The following is a 17,182-nucleotide window of genomic DNA, read 5'->3' as shown; positions in this document are numbered from 1 at the left end:
AATACTGCACTACAAGGCCTACTTCGAGAAGGGGGAAACCAGATCGGGGGTGTTATGAACCTTGCCCCCGTGCCACAAAAGCTGAAGATTTATGAGCTAAAACTGTACAATTTGGCTTGGAATGCCAAGAAAATGGAGCTGCAAAGTCAAATGGTAGAAATTTTACCCAAGGCGATCCAAGTAGCGGAATACCTTGGGGACTACCAAGTGGAAGCCGGAATAATAGGCCTCAAATCCCTGTCCGATGAGGATACAAAGGGGGCCAACCTAGCAATGGTGACCCTAGCGAAAGTGGGGAGATTGGAGTGCAACAAAATCTAAGGCTCCTTTCTCAGACAACAATAGTGTTGCAACTCACAACAACGCTCGGGGGAGGAAGCCCCCTTTAGGATATTGTTATTGCGGTGGGCCACATTGGAATAATGAATGCCCACAGGCACAAATGAACACCTATCAAACTTTTGATGATGGGACGGATGACGACACAGATAATGCTGACCAGACAGAACTAATAAGTGCCTTCAATGCACTTGTTTGTTTTATTTCTGAGGCCTTAGCAGGAATCAATACCGCCATCTGTAAGAATAAGGACCATGCCCAATGACCAAGAAAGGGAAAAAGAATGTGGATGAGGGGCCTCCTCTTAACCAAGAGAAGACCCTAATGTTCGTTGAAATAAAAGTTAATGGCAAGCCCATTCAGGCGATGATAGACATAGGCGCTACTCATAATTACTTAGCCTCAAATAAGGTAGAGCGCCTTGGTCTAGTTGTGGGAAATGGCGGAGGTCGTGTTAAGGCTATCAACTCAATGCTCAGCCAGTGGGTGGAATAACCAAAGGAGTGCCTGTGAAGCTTGGTCCTTATGAAGGAAAATTCAACTTGCATGTGGTGATTATAGATGACTTCGAGATGATAGTTGGATTGGAATTCATGAGTCAAACCAACACTATTCCTATACCTTATGAAGATATGCTACTTATGATGGGAGCCGGGGCCAATCCCTGCATTATCTCATGAAAAACCATAAAGATAGCTGTGGAAAACATCTCGGCCCTGTAGTTGAAGAATGGAGTCAAAAGACATGAACTTACGTTCCTGGCTACCCTCTGTATTGAAGATATCAAACCCTGTTCTAGTCATATTCCTGTACCCGTGAAGGAGCTGCTAAAGGAGATTGAAGACGTCATGCCACACATGCCAAAGCAACTCCCGCCTTGGCGCACTGTGAACCATGAGATTGAGTTGGTGCCGGTTGCAAAGCCACACGCCCAGGCACCTTACAGAGTGTCTCAACCCGAATTCATTGAGCTTCGAAGATAGTTGATAGGAATGCTGGACATGGGGATCATTGTGCCCTCCAAGTCCCCTTATGGGCATCCCCTGTGTTGTTCCAAAAGAAATAGGATGGCACCCTACGACTCTATGGGGATTATCAGGCCCTAAATAAAATCACTGTAAAGAACAAGTACCATATCCTGCTAATGGAAGACTTGTTCAATAGACTAGGTAGTGCTATGGTGTTCACCAAAATAGACCTAAAGACAGGTTACTGGCAAGTCCAGATTGCTGAGGGAGACGAACACAAGCTGGCCTGTGCGACAAGATATGGGTCGTACAACTTCCTGGTCATGCCATTTGACTTAACTAATGCTCCAACCACTTTTTGCACCCTGATGAAACCAAGTCTTCGAAGAGTACATTGACGAATTCGTAGTGGTCTACTTGGATGACATTATGGTATATAATAGAACATTGGAGGAACACTTGGAGCATCTGCAGAAAGTCCTGGCCCGATTGCGAGAGGACGAATTTTATGTGAAGCTATTCAAATGCTCCTTCGCCCAAAAATAGATCGACTTCCTCGGACATGTCATCGAGGAAGTGTGAATCAAGATGGACCAATTAGAAGATTCACGCTATCATAGATTGGCCACCGCCTAAGGATATCCATGCCTTGAGGGAGTTCCTTAGCCTGTGCAACGTTTATCGGCGGTTTGTGAAAACTTCTCTCATTTTATTGTTGTTGGCATAACTCCTAAAAAACATCACGCCTTGGTATTGGGGTCTCAGGCGAGTGGAGGCCTTCAATGCATTGAAAGCGGCTATGTCTAGTAGTCCTGTCTTGGCCCTTCCCGATTTGGCCAAACCATTCGAAGTACGAATGGATGCCTCTGACTATGCTCTAGCGGAGTCTTGCTACAAAAGGGGCATCCGGTTGCATATGAGAGCGAAAGTTGAAGGATAGAGAATGGCGCTACCCTGCCCATGAAAAAGAATTATTGGTTATCGTCCACTAGTTAAGCCTTTGGAAGCACTATCTGTTGGGAACCCCGTTCGTGGTCAAGACAGACAACACGGTTGTTTGTTTTTTCATGACCTAGCCAAACCTGAACGGACGACAAGCTAGGTTGCAGGAACTCCTAATAGAATTTCACTTCAACTTGGAGTACCGAAGTGGGAAGACCAACCAAGTTGCTAATGCGCTTAGTCATAGGGCTGACCTAGCATCGGTATGCCTACTCGCCACCCTAAGAGGAAGCGAAGTGGCCATCACTATAAAAATCAGATACGTGATCTACTCACTAAGGATCCTGCTGCATAGTATTTGGTCGAATTGGTAGGACAGGGCAAGAATCGCCAGTTCTATATGGAAGATGGGTTCCTGAAGGTGAAAATGAACCGCTTTATGTTCCTAAAAAAGGAGATCTACGAAGGACTCTTCTAATGGAATATCATGATACTTTGTGGGCTGGCCATCCAGGTAAAGAACGCACCATGGCATTGTTGCGTCGTGCTTATTATTAGCCTCAAATGTTTGATGATGTTGCTCAGTATGTGAAGACTTTCCTAGTATGACAGAAAGACAAGTCGGACCGGCTGACACAAGCAGATGGAGCCATTGCCTGTTCTAAAAAGACCTTGGGAAAACGTGTCACAGGATTTCATCATCGAATTGCCCAGTGTTGGAGATCTTACAACTATCTTGATTGTGATAGATCGGTTTTCTAAATACGCTACATTTATAGTAGCCCCAAAATATATATCAGCAGAAGATACAACTCACCTCTTCTTCTCTCGTATTGTCAAATATTGAGGCCTGCCGAAAGACATCATTAGTAGTCGCGCCTCTCGCTTCACTAGCAACTTTTGGACTTAGCTCTTTAAGTGTCCTGGGTCCAAGTTGAGCCACAGTTCATGTTTCCATCCACAATCTGATAGCCAGATAGAGCGGTTCAATGGCATGCTGGAGGAATACCTCTGCCATTTTGTTACCATATCATAAAAGAATTTCGTGAAGCTTCTGGATGTTGTTCAATCGTGTTTCAATTCACAAAAAAGCTCTACTACACACAGAAGTGCTTTTGAATTGTTACCTGACAGCAACCATTACTCCTACACACTATGACTACCCCAAACATGTCGAAATCTCCTCGAGCTGCTTGCTTCTCGAAGGGATGGAAACGAAATTTAGAGATAGTGCAGAGCTATCTTGTCAACCCAAAAGCGAATGAAAAAGTATGCTAATTAAAATCGTCGCTTTATTGAATATCAAGTAGGAGACAATGTATTTGTGAAAATCCCAAAGAGATACTTGTTTGTAGGGGTCCATGACCCCACCTCTTGCAAAAGTACATTGGACCCTTGTCCATTAAGAAGCGCATTGGGAAAGTTGCATACCGGGTGGATACCCCAGCCTGGTGGAAGATTCATCCAGTCTTCCATGTTAGCCTTCTGAAACCTTTTCAGGAAGAAATGGGGGATCCCTTGCTGAGCCAACTCACAATACCCAGTATTCGAGGCCTTAATTCAACCGAGAAAAGGCCTGCAGAAGCTATTCTCGATGATCGAGTGATTCTTCAAGGAAAGATCACCAAGAGTTCTTGGTGAAATGGTAGGGCTGTGATACAAGAATACATCTCCGGATTGAAATCAATAATATTAAACAAAGAAAAATGACTAATTAAATTAAATATTACCATTTAAATTATTGAATAATAATAATACTCCTGGTACTAGAAAAAATCATGTTAGGGAACGCTTCTGCTTAAATGGGCGTTATACGACGCGAATCTAGAGTAAAAATTGCACGGGTGCCTTATTTGGCCACCCCATTTAACCTTTACCCACTTTCTAAAATTCTTTTAACTAGTACCTAACCTTTAAACAACTTTAGGCCTCCTCCTCCTCCTCCTCCTCCTCATCCTCCTTCTTCTTCTTCTTCTTCTTCTTCTTCTTCTTTGGGTGACAATGGTTTTATATGATGTTTGTGAACATACTTTAAGGTAGTTTATGATGTTTTACAGTGGTGAGTTATTGTGGCATTTTTTTTTACTATGCTCAGGGTTTCTTCTTCTTCTTCTTTTTCTTAATTGCAAAATGAGTTCGTTAGATTTATTGTTGTTTTGACAAATTGATGATTGCGGTTTATTCTTGATGATATCTGGATGTTATGTTTCAAATTTGAGCTCATTTGGTGTAGATTTAGGTGTTAAATCGTATATTGGTTGTTAACAAATTTCTGTTTCTAGGCAATTTACACTCCAGGCATATTTGGCCTCAAGTACATGAAAATTTTGGTTGTACTTCAGAACGTATTTGGCCTTAATTGCATCTAAAGCGTAATTTTTTCACTTTAGACTTATTGGCTTTAAGTGCATGAAACCGTTGGTTGTACTCCAGACTTATTTGGTCTTAAGTGCATCTGAAGTGCAATTTTTTTACTTTAGACATTTTGGGCTTAAGTGCATGAAACCATTTATTGTACTTCTGACCTATTTGGCCTTAAGTGTATCTGAAGTACAAATTTTTACTTCTGACATTTTGGCCTTAAGTGCATGAAACCATTGGTTGCACTTCAGATGACCTTAAGTGCATTTGAAGTACAATTTTTTCACTTCTGACCTCTCTGACCTTAAGTGCATGAAAATATTAATTTCACCTTAGACCTATCTGGCCTTAAGTGCATCTTAAATGTAATTTTTGCACTTTAGACTTAATTGGCCTTAAGTGCATTGCACTTAAGACTATTATTTTTTAACTTCAGACCAGATAAGTCTGAAGTTGATCGTAAAATGGGTAGACTTGTAATTTTTTTGAAAAGTGGGTATAGCTTCAATTGTGACTCCAAAATGAATATAGATACAAAAGTGCCGAATTCGAATTTAGTCGGGCTCTAATACATGGGCAGCTAATGACGAATACCGCGTGGGAAACAAACAAAAGATACTATAATAATAGTCCTAGTAAGATACAAATGGGCAAGGGTCCATTGACTTGAGATTTAATTGTAATTCCGTGGCAAGATTTCCGGAATTCCCACTTTCCCCAATGAATCCCAGAAAATCATCTTTCTTTATTACTATTTCAGTAATAATAAAATTCACCAACATCGAGATGAAAACAAATAAAAACGAAATGTAAAAAATTAGACAAACGTATATAAATGCATCCCCGGCAATCATAAGAAAAAGGGCCAAATGCTTCTCCTATAATTTTCCTGCAGAACCCCACTTTGCACGTTTGCATCGGTCAGTGTCTCTATGCTCCCAAATTTTATTTGTTTTGATCCACATATCTTGTGGGGTTTTGCCTTTTTTTGCTACATTTAATTTTCTGGGTATATTTCAATCTAGTTTTTAAGCTTATGATTGTTTTTGTACTGTTAAAAGTCGGTTGTTTTTTCCTCTGGTACTACTGGGACCCAATGATTTGGATATTGGATCCAAGGAGCTTCACAAAAAATTTGTTTTGGGTTTCTTGGGTTTTTTTTTTTTTTGGGTTTATTGGTTATGTTCATGTAGTGATCATAAAAACATTTGTATCATTGCGGGGTGGGAATAAATATTGTAGTTGCAATTCTTTGTTTGCAAAAAGATGTAATTTTGATGGCTGTAAAGGTTTCTGCTACATATTTCTGTCTGAATTGGAAGTGTCTGTGAATCAATGATTAGTTTAAAGATTCTTCTTTTTCACGAGTTCTTTTATTATTCTATTATTGGATCAGATTACTGCTTTCTCTGTATGAGTAATGAAGTATACAGAAGTTTAGTTGATTGTTGACCAACAAAAAGCATGAGTGAGAAAGGATAAAGATTCAGAGCGATAAGGGCTAAAATAAGTTGCTTTTAACTAGTTTCAGGATATTTGCAGAGGGAAAAATTCCACCTTTATGGTATATGCCTTTATATTCATGAAGATAGCTGGGCTTCTAGCATTAAAAACTAGAAACAGCAGATATTTGCAGTACTTCTGTTTGGGGGGGGGGGGGGGATTCTGCTCTGTTTAAAAAATAGTCGACTAAGTTAGTCGGTTGAGTCTGTTTAAACCTTCTGCACAGGACAGAAGTTAGAAAGTAGTTCTAAAGCTAGCACGAAATAGAAAGTAAAGGACAGGAAATTTAAATGCAGTAAAAGAAGATGACACCAGGATCTTTATATTGGTTATGTAAGCCTACATCCAGTCCTCTTGGATTACAAAGTTTATCTTATTGAGCTCTTTTGTGTTTTGAGTTGACTACAGCCTTAGTTTTACTCACGCTCATCACCGTAACTTTTGGTTTTACAAGCTCACCTAGGAAACTTCTTTCGACAAAACTTTTTCTTCTTCTTCTTTATCTGTCCCTTATTCTTTTGGTACACTAGTAAACAGTAGGAATACAGTGCTTTGTACGAAATAAGAAAGAGAGGTTTTGAGAATTGTAAGTTGTGTGTTTGTCCACTGCTGCAATTGTGCATGCCTTGTACTAGCCGTTTGAAACCCTTCCATCAAAGTACTTAGTCATTAGTCGATTCATTATCATTGTCTTCATTAAAAACATCTTAAGCTAATGATTGATGCAAAATTCTCTCAATTTGTACATGATGACACTTCTCTTGCATATTTGGACATTTGGTTTTCTCTGTTTATTTTCGTTACGCTCTAGTGCTATCATGAATCTTACTATATTGAGGAGGTTGCAGTAGTTTAGCGGCTAGCGTAAAATTAGTCTAGCAAATACTCTTAATACTGGATATATAGCCGAATGGATACAGAAGGATTCATATAGCCGACTCTTATTAATTTGATATTGATGCGTAGTTTAGTGACTGCTTGATGCTCTAGTGCTAAGGCCACATTGCTGTATGCTTACAATGGAGACTATGGATTTATGTGTACTTTCTCAGTATGCTACTAAGGTGGTTTGATATTTCAAGAATATTGGGCTATATGATACTATTTTGTCTATATGGATCTGGCTACAGTTACTTACCCAACATGGGTGTGTATGGATATGTATCCTAATTTATGCGATGATCAGTTTGTGATGTTAATGTGTAATTAATGAGAAGCCTATGATTGTTTTATGTTGTGTCAAGCAAACCGCAAGAATTGAAAATAAAGGAGAACTTCATTCTTGTGTAATCTTTTAGAGGGACAGCAGCTATTGTGATACATCATAATCACACAATTTTGTTGGCTTAAGTCTCTTAATCATCTTTGATGAGAAATATTTTCTAATCTATGCTTGCAAACTGTCTAATTTAAGATTTATTTCATTGTATCTTCAAATTATCATTCTTATTTTGATTTGTTCCTTTTTTTTTGTTGGTATTTTCAGAGGAAAATCTGGCATAGTTTTATCTTTTAATGGATACAGATACTTCAGATGCTGAATCGACTAGTCGGAGAGCTGGTCTCTTAAAGGACCAGGTTCGACTAGTTAAGAGAAAAGATTGTGATCGATATGAGATTGTCTCAATACCAGATAATTTGTCATTTGAGAAAGGATTCTTCATTGTAATCCGAGCATGCCAGTTGTTGGTTCAGAAGAATGATGGACTGATAATGATAGGAGTAGCTGGTCCCTCTGGTGCCGGAAAGACTGTATTTACTGAGAAAATACTGAACTTTATGCCAAGCGTTGCAGTTATCTCAATGGATAACTACAATGATGCTAGTCGAATTGTTGATGGAAACTTTGATGGTAAGAATGCATTTACCTTCTTTTCCCAAACGGTGCTTCGAGATGCCTCTGAGTATAGGTTAGAATTAGGTGAATGAGAGTGCAAAAGAAGCTGGTTGATAAGAGGGAAACAACTTTTGAATTTCATCATTTCCTTTAAACATTTCAGGATTACACCAAAGTGGTAAGATTAATTGAACTCCAAATGATTGAATTCCTGAGGAAATCTACCCTATAAATCTTGGTAGAGGAGGTTCACGTCCTAAAATATACCATTGGAGCTCTTTTTTCCTTGGGAAATCCATGATTATTTATATTTCATTGACTCCACTTTTCCCCCCTTTTTAATGAATAAACAGCTGTCATCTTTTTCTTTATGAATTTAATTAACTAAGTGTTTGCGTAAGTATTGTGGGTGCCATAGAATATTGTCCAATTTCTTTGGCTTAATCTCAGATATCTAGTGGAATGAGGAATATGCTTATTTGGATCCGTAGCATATATATGTATTTCATATATATATATATGTGTGTGTGTGTGTGGCGGGGGGGGGGGGGGGGCGCTGAGATATTTTCTCTTTGTTATTTACCCTGAGATTATGCTACTGATACTTCTGGAATAAACTTAAGAGTTGATGATATGTTTAACAGGTCTTACCATGTTTTTGAAACAGACCCACGCCTAACAGACTATGATACATTGCTGAAAAATATCAATGATCTGAAGACTGGGAAGCCAGCAGAAATTCCAATATATGATTTCAAATCTAGTTCGCGAATAGGATACAGGTCCAGCTCCTTACTTTTAAATGTAAAAGTGTATGTTCTTATGTGCATTTAGCCATTTTGTGTACAAAGTACTAAACATAAACCAAAACAAGTTTGTACACCTGTTTTTGGACTGTGGACTGTATTAAGTGTTTGTTATCTGATAAACTTATCTAGGAAACATTTCTAGAAAATTTTGCATATCAATGTATTATCTTTTTATGTTGCATGGAATAAAAATATACCTTGAGTGCAGCTATGTCACATGGACACCATATTTGCCTTGATATGCACGTGTCAACCAGTTACAGCATTGGCTTAGGTACTTTATATATGGCTTCTTCAAGCTATAAACCATCTTTAAATTCTGTGTATCAGTATTTATTACATAATCGTTTTGATACTCGTGTTTGAGTTTATGCAAATAGTTGTAAAGTGCCATGACTATTTTTTGTTAGCTTTATAATAACGAGGTGGATCCTTGTTACTTCTTCTGCTTGGCACTTTGTGAATCCTACCAACTAGTTAAATCTTGCTTTATTTGTTTCCCCCTGTGCTTTACATTTTAGGTGCTTCTATTCATGACTCTTAATGGAGGTAGATTCTTTATTAACCTACAACGTCAAGCATTACTCTTCTGTTCTTGCTCTTGCTAAATGTTTAATGCATTATGCCTTTGCCCACAAACCTTCTTTCTCAAAATTGAAAGTTCTTTGATGTTGGTTCCTATAATTTTCTTGGATGAATTATCAACCCTTCTCTCTCATATTGAAAACATGCATCTTGTATATATAGCATATTAGTATGAACTGAGCTTACACAATTTGGTGTCCTTCAGGACCCTTGAAGTCCCTAGCTCCCGCATTGTGGTTATTGAGGGCATCTATGCTCTGAACGAAAAGTTGCGGCCTTTCCTGGATCTTCGCGTATCTGTGAATGGTGGAGTACACTTTGATCTCGTTAAAAGAGTTTTACGTGACATACAACGTGCTGGGCAGGAACCATCAGAAATAATCCATCAAGTATCTGAAACGGTCTGTTTCTCCAAATCATAACGCAAAGAAAGTTTGACTTGAATCTCTTCTCACACTCCAGCTACAATTTCTTTTGCAGGTTTATCCAATGTACAAGGCTTATATTGAGCCTGATCTCAAAACTGCACACATAAAAATTATCAACAAATTTAATCCTTTCTCAGGATTCCAGAGTCCTACTTACATTCTAAAGGTAAGAGTACTAACTTGATTTTAAAACCTCCTTTAACCCCTGTTTTAGAGGATTATAGCTTCCAAACATTATATCTTAAAGTTCTGAGAAATGACTGATCTATTCTTTGTTCCTCACCTTTTTAGTCATCAAGGAATCTGAAGACAGAACTAATCAAGTCTGTCTTGTCTGAAGAACACACTGAGAGTACGGAACAGATTTATGACATATACCTTCTGCCACCTGGTGAAGATCCAGAGACATGCCAATCATATCTGAGGATGCGAAATAAAGATGGGAAATACAATCTCATGTTTGAGGTATGCTCCTTTTTCATAATGATGGATCCTTTTGGAAGAATGACAGGCAATGAGCTAGATTACACTCACTGTCAATAACCTAAAGTTTTAGCGTCATTTGGCTGAATAACTCAGAAGATAATGAGTCTCATTCATTTCATGCTCATTCTACTTTGGGATGGATAGAATTCCATGCTATGGGATCTACAGGCACAACTTTAAGTAAAAGTGTAATTTTATTACTGAAGCACTGTACCGAGATAGTACAGTGCGGAAACAACAGAAAGAGAAGCCGGATACGAATCGTATTGTATCTGTAAGGATCCAAAACATGTTCCAGCATTATGTCACCATTAAAATTAAAATCAGCATTACACCAGGTTTGTAGATTCTGAATACATCTATATTTAACAAGCAAAATGTTCTGCTTTCCTTTGAAGCATCTACGATTCCTTTCCAACTAAAGAGTCCATGTTATTACTTAGAGGATCGGTTCTCCAAATCTTCTGCTGCTGCTTCCTCATCTTCTGATTTTACCAACTGCATAAAGCTTTTACTTCACATTGGCTTGCTCAATAAGATTTGAATTGTAGGAATGGGTCACTGATTCTCCATTTGTCATATCACCAAGAATCAGTTTTGAAGTTAGTGTGCGTCTTCTTGGTGGATTGATGGCTTTGGGATACACAATGGCGGCCATCCTCAAAAGAAGCAGCCATGTATTTTCTGATGAAAGGGTCTGTGTGAAAATTGACTGGCTTGAACAACTGAACCGCCACTATGTGCAGGTAAAGATATTTTCTTCACTTTGTTCATCTCATTATGATGGCATCCAAAAATTATGGTCTTGTCGAGGGGGTTTCTTTTGATGCTCGAATACAATGGAGCTACTAGAGTGTAATTCAAATGAGTAAATGTCCCTTCAAATTTGATTTCCATTGTGTGGATACAGTCATTCAGTTATACCCGAGCAACAATCACCTGACCACAAAATGATTTTATTCATTAACTATAGAAGGCTTGAAAAATGCATCGAGTCTGCGGGGAACCTTTTTCTATTATTTGTTGTAGTGTCCTCATAATCATACCTATAAAAAACGACTGTTTATTAATTGTTCAGAATTAAAAAAATCATAAAAAAATAAAAAATTTAACAAGTCTAATATTTTTTCTCTTCTCATACAAGAATATTCAATTTTTTAACTTCAAGTGAGTACCAATTACAGAGATTTTCTTCCGGCAAAGGAAGAAAATCTCATTTTCATGTGCTGAAGGTTGAGTATATAGTTGAGAAGTCTTTCTTTTTTCATAGTTGATAAACTAGAATGATGTTGTTTCTTTGGAGTCATAACTGAGAATGTTATCTAAACTTCAAATATTCTAAACTCTATTAAACTTTTCCTAGGTCCAAGGAAGAGATCGTGTTGTTGTCAAATGTATCGCTGATCAGCTGGGTTTGGAAGGCTCATATACTCCGCGTACATATATTGAGCAAATACAGCTAGAGAAGCTTGTGAATGAGGTTATGGTATGATACCTTCCATAGCATTTGTGATGCACTGTCCCTACTTCTTATCCCTAAGCAGATACACAATTGCAGGCATTACCAGATGACTTGAAAACAAAGCTTAGCCTAGATGAAGATATTGTCGCAAGCCCTAAAGAAACTCTCTCTCGAGCCTCGGCGGAGAGAGTATCATGGAGAAATAAGAATATCAGAAGGTGCAGCACTTAATCCATATCTTCCATACCGTCTACTTGTGTATTCAATGATACCTTTCATCAATAAACTGAATGATGTCCTGTCTGTGGGCAATAATTTCTTATTGCTTAAAGAGTTATCTTCTAGTAAACCTTTTGATTCAGCAATTTGTTTTTTGGGCTGCTTTCATGAAAGGAAGCACATATAATTTTGCTTGAGAAAATTGGAAATTAAGAGGGAGGGGGGGGGGGGGTTGGTGGGAGAAAGAGAGAGAGAGTAGGGCAGCGGACCAGGAGGTATCTTCAGCAATTATATGTGCACTTGACCGATCTTCTGAATGCTGTGAACATAGACATGACTTGCAGGAGTGATTTTATGAGAGAGCTAATGAAACAAGGATAAAACCTCATTAAGTGTATGTTTGCGCTTTGATGGGATGATGGGAGATTGTATGTCTACGCACCTTATGAATGATTGAGTTTATGTTGAAAGAGAATATCATCTTCAAAGTATTAACTCATTTTATACCATGTCAAAAAATATTCATTTTATTAAGCTTTTTACTATTGTACATGAGTAAGTCATTCTTTCATTTTATCTGCAATGAACTGCTCTTTGCACCTGGTAGGGTGTCTGACATGAAAGTTTATCCTTTTAATAAGCAAACGAGGGAATTCATTGGGTTGTTAGTTAGATGCAATTTTACCATAGGAGTATTACACTAATCACTATTCCTTTTGATTGTTAATTTATTTTCTACATTAACATTATCATATCACTCATACATCGTCTGGCAGTACCTCAGGACATTAGTACTTCCCCTATTCCATTTTATGCAACACTTTTTACCCTTTTAGTATGTTACAAAAAAATGACACCTTTGGGAAACAATTTAACTTTAAACTTCTCATTTTACCCTTAATGACATAATTTTGTAGCCACAGAAATGGCATAGCATGCTCGGGTTGACGAGTAGGCTTTTAATGTGTTTAGAGGGTTCTTTGTAGCAATACTACGAAATCTCATACTATATGATAATGTTTCCCTTATTTGGGTGTGTGTTCAAATTTCTTCTTCGTTTTTATATTTCTTGTTGAGCTCAAATTTCTACTATTAGAAAATATTTTTAAAATTATAATATCTTGCAATATTCACATATAGTTCAATGAAATGCTTAAGCAAAAACATTCAAGAGCATACTAGGCTGCTGACTATGGAATGGTATAACCGTGTGTAGGCGGTTATACGTTACAGAATGGACAAATTTCCAAGCCCGGACAAAAGGGAAGGATGGCAGTAAGTTGACGAGGAAGATGTAGATGACTCAAACTAGTGTGGGACTAAGGCATAAATGATATAATATGAAGAAACAGCCAACTGGTTGTGGAAAAAATGGTGTTTTTTTCTCATTTTAATTTTGGTGTCAGTTCGGTCTTGTATCATTCTTGGATTTTGGTCAAACATGTTAGCACTGCAGTAGACCTTGGGGAAGGTAGGGTTGAACCAGGACAGTAAATTAAAGAGCATAGGTCTCAAAGAGAAGAAACATTGATGGACGTTACCCGATCTCCATTTGATGTTGGGGCAGAGGGTAGCCGGGTAGGTGGGAACAGCTGAAGTGGGTATGATTCTTTCATTTTCTCTGGACTTGTGATGGTCCTGGGAAAGATTTTGAAGTCAAATTGATTTGTGATTGATGTGCTTTGGCAGTGGATTGTCACATTCATATTCAACTAACAGGGACAAAAATCTATCAAATGTTAGTTCTGATTATCGGAGGAATGACATGAGTGCGGAGTCGGGAACAAGATTATTAAACCAGGTGCAATGATAAAAATTTATTTTTTTCTATAGGTACAGTAAAGCACTTTAGCTTTTGTAGGTACTACTAAATTCTTTACATCACACTCAGTTTTCATCGTCTTTATTCCATAAGGGAGCGGTCACACATTTATTGGAGCAAATTTCTACCTTGAATGACCGGATGGATGGCTTTACGTCTAGAATGGAAGAACTTAATTCCAAGTTAAGCAGCACAAGGGCTTCTCCAAGAAACAAACGAGCTTCTCCAAGCACACCAACTCTGGCTTTAGAAACTGAAGTGTGCAATGGATCTGCCCCTACTTCCTATTTCATATCTGGTTTGGAGAATGGTTCCTTGACTGGGTCCATCATGCCTAATTCCTCGTCTTTTGCTTCCCTTACAAAGGAGTCTGCGTTTATGGAAGAGGTAAGTTTGAAAATCTTAATTTTATCTAGTCAAATATGGATAGTATTAAGATAAATAATTGAACAAATTTTGCAATTTATCCTTTTCTAGTCTTCCTTTTATTAATAAACACATAACTGTTTTACATATACACGTAATTAAAATTAGAAGAATATGTAATTTACAAACAAACAATACCAAATTACTAATAAATGATCGTAAAGGCAATGTAATTATATGATCATGTATTTATAAATATACTAATCCTTTACACTAACCAAAATGACAATGAGGGAAGAAATTAAGAACATCATTAACAACATAGCAATATGGAAAACACAAAAAATGAGTAACTAACCGATAACCATATACATAAAGTAAATATCATATTACCTCGCAACAGAAAGGGCAAACGGCAATTCGTGCATGACTGCATGTGAGAGCCGGAGAGAGCTTCATGTCTGAGGTGGCATTGGCACACCACAGCTGAATGTCAGAAATTGCAGCAGCAAGATTGCAAGAAAGGCCTGAACATGATAATATGAAGCCCTAGGAATTTATTCTGGCTGTTGCTCTTTTTCATTTCTTGGTTCAAAACACCCGTGCAAAATGAAGTTTTATTGCATTCTTTTATATGGAGATGCTAGTGCGACATTTTGCACCTGTGTTCTTGTAATTTTCTTTTTATCAAAGGTAGTACATGCACATAGTTTTTTCAACCAAAGCAATTCAGCTGAATCCTATTGGCTCAATGTGATTTGGCCCGGGGGGGGGGGGGGTTCTGACAGATTGCACTTTGTAGTAGATTTAGTCCCTTATATATGGGTGCGGACTTGAGAGTTCTTTGGTTACCTGAATTGAAAAGATTATCTTTCAAACAAATAAAGGACGAAAATGTGAACTTACCTTTTTCTAGATGTCAAAGTAGATGAATACTTCAATAAAATAGTATCAGATGAATATTTCCTTATTCCTGTACATTCAATTTGTTGCCTAACATATCTTAAACTTCTTCGCTTTTAGTCTCTTAAAAATACCTTTTGGTACAGATATCAAATATTGCACGTGGACAACGTCAAGTTATGCATCAGTTGGACAACATTAGCAACGTTCTTCGCGAGAGATTAGGTGAACAGTCTCGACAAGGAAGAACAAATAAGAAAAGAGATACAATTGATATGGATCCTGTCAGAATACCTCTCATCTTAACATTAGCAGTTGGTGGCCTGGGAATCCTCTTGTTTAAGAGCCTGCAGCAATGAAGCTGATTCTTCATCCTAATCTTTTCTAACTGTAGGATTTTTCTTTTTCTCCTATTCCTATCTTACTCTTTTATAGAGCCCATGCAAGTATTTTTGCTTGTTGTACCCTTCAATCGGGATAAAATACTGCTCATGGATCAAACTGATCTGTGATTTTGAGGCTAAGAAGGCAGAATATGATGCTTTCTGATCAATGAGTTTTGTTAAAGAAGGGGATGAATTGGCAAATTTTGTAGACTTGTGGGGTTCATTTAATAAATATGTTCTTCATTAGATGTCTTGGAGTTTGTCTATATAATTTATGTGTGTGATAGTGATAAGATTAGCAGCCCCATTGCTAATGTATTTCATTTTGTACCTTTTTTGTAACCAGGGAACGAATTGAGGTTGAGAAAATAAAGTATCTTTTTTGGTCTTCTATACCCACATTGGGGTTCCGACTAATTTGGATTCGTACTGTGTAAAGCTTATTAAAGGGGGAACTGCTTTTTATCAGTATTTTTTTCATTCCCATGGCTTGAATCCGAGAACTCTGATATCCATTCCACTCCAATCCTTTCCCTTTCAATGTTTTGGTCGTGAGATGGAGGGAGCAGAAGTTTAACTCTTGTGAGATGTCCTTTTGGATGCAAGTGTGAACAACATTAATAATTTTTGGTCAAAACCTGTGCAAACATTTTGAAAGTGTTAAAGTTTCCCTTCAAGTATCTTAATGAAGTTGGAGCGTGGTAACATTGAGATGACCTGGTAAGGAATTTGTTTAGGATCACCATTATCCAACACACTCCCCAATATCTTAAATTGGAAGTCTGTTTACCTTAATAAATAAAAAGGAAAACTCCTTTCTGCCACTCTTTTTGGCCACAATGGCCCAAATGAGGTTATATATGTAAAATCACACTCAAATTAGGGTTTTTGCGCTAATCCTATGCCAAAACTGCCCTTCCCGTTAGGGTTCGAAATTCTCTTCTTGTTTCTCTCTTATCCATTGAATGCTTGTCTTCCCAATACATGGAAATATCAAGCATGCACACCCTCTTTCCCATAAACATATCTTTCATCTTCTTTTTTTTGTACTACACGCGTATATATTTCATATTTCTTCAACTATATATATATACTTGATTGTGTATTTCGTATATCTTTCGTATAATAAGGTCTTCAAAGCCTTAATATTTAAACAACCCTAGACGGCCGAACACAAAACCCGAAGGTATATTTTATCCCTTTTCAAAGCCCTAATATTTGAACAAATCTAATACTTGATTGTTTCTTCAACTCTTACTCTCTTATATTCTTCTAAGTATGAGCAAATAGATTAAGGAATCTACACTGGTGCAGTCGAAGAAGAATAGTGCTTCAAAAATGTATGTTGTATTTTTTGGTAAAAGGCCAGGAATATATTACGCATGGAGTGAGTGTTCTCCTATGGTTATTGGGGTTAAACATAGCATCTTCCAGTCTTTCAAATCTCATGATGCGGCCATATCTGCATTCAACGAATTTGAAAAATCAATTGAAGGTAAAAAAAATTCAAATCGATGGTGTTTATTGTATTTTGTGGTAAGAAGCCGGAATTATACAAATGTTGGTTTGAGTGTGTTAATATGATTGTTGGAGTCGAGGGTAGTTGCTCCCAAGCTTTCCAATATTATGATGAAGCCTTCAATAAATTTCAAACAAGAAGTTGTTCACAGGAAGAGCCATCTTCAAGCGCGGTTGTTGAAAAAAGTGTGAAGTTGTAACAGATTAAAAATTCAGCAAGTGCTATTTCAACTACTATATTAGCGAAA

General features: G+C 37.6%; 1 protein-coding gene across 10 annotated transcripts; it reads left to right on the top strand.

Moving 5' to 3' along the window:
• Nucleotides 1–5,390: 5,390 nt before the first annotated feature.
• On the top strand, nucleotides 5,391–15,809 carry LOC107762378 (inorganic pyrophosphatase TTM2-like). Of its 10 annotated transcripts, none has more exons than XM_075233332.1 (12): nucleotides 5,391–5,530; nucleotides 7,600–7,965; nucleotides 8,618–8,732; nucleotides 9,550–9,745; nucleotides 9,825–9,938; nucleotides 10,064–10,237; nucleotides 10,810–11,004; nucleotides 11,622–11,744; nucleotides 11,817–11,938; nucleotides 13,683–13,740; nucleotides 13,855–14,148; nucleotides 15,177–15,809. In XM_075233332.1, the coding sequence occupies exons 2-12, from the start codon at nucleotides 7,629–7,631 to the stop codon at nucleotides 15,387–15,389; spliced, it is 1,941 nt and encodes a 646-aa protein (XP_075089433.1). In that variant the 5' UTR covers nucleotides 5,391–5,530; nucleotides 7,600–7,628; the 3' UTR covers nucleotides 15,390–15,809. The 10 variants fall into 10 exon arrangements, with proteins under 10 accessions (XP_075089433.1, XP_075089432.1, XP_075089431.1 ...); XM_075233331.1 differs by having other exon boundaries at nucleotides 13,831–14,148; XM_075233330.1 differs by having other exon boundaries at nucleotides 13,659–13,740.
• Nucleotides 15,810–17,182: the final 1,373 nt, after the last annotated feature.

This window comes from Nicotiana tabacum, chromosome 16, assembly GCF_000715075.1.
Source record: "Nicotiana tabacum cultivar K326 chromosome 16, ASM71507v2, whole genome shotgun sequence".
NCBI classification, from domain to species: Eukaryota; Viridiplantae; Streptophyta; class Magnoliopsida; order Solanales; family Solanaceae; genus Nicotiana; species Nicotiana tabacum.
The sequence above is the reverse complement of the archived record's forward strand: the minus strand, read 5'-3'. Positions and strand labels throughout refer to the sequence as shown.

Excerpts from the sequence above, each read along its gene's own strand:
- LOC107762378 (XM_075233323.1), top strand. The coding sequence starts at position 7,629 with ATGGATACAGATACTTCAGATGCTGAATCGACTAGTCGGAGAGCTGGT. Across the intron at positions 9,746-9,824 it reads TCCATCAAGTATCTGAAACG|GTTTATCCAATGTACAAGGC; the intron begins GTCTGTTTCTCC and ends TTTCTTTTGCAG. Across the intron at positions 10,238-10,809 it reads AATACAATCTCATGTTTGAG|GAATGGGTCACTGATTCTCC; the intron begins GTATGCTCCTTT and ends TTTGAATTGTAG.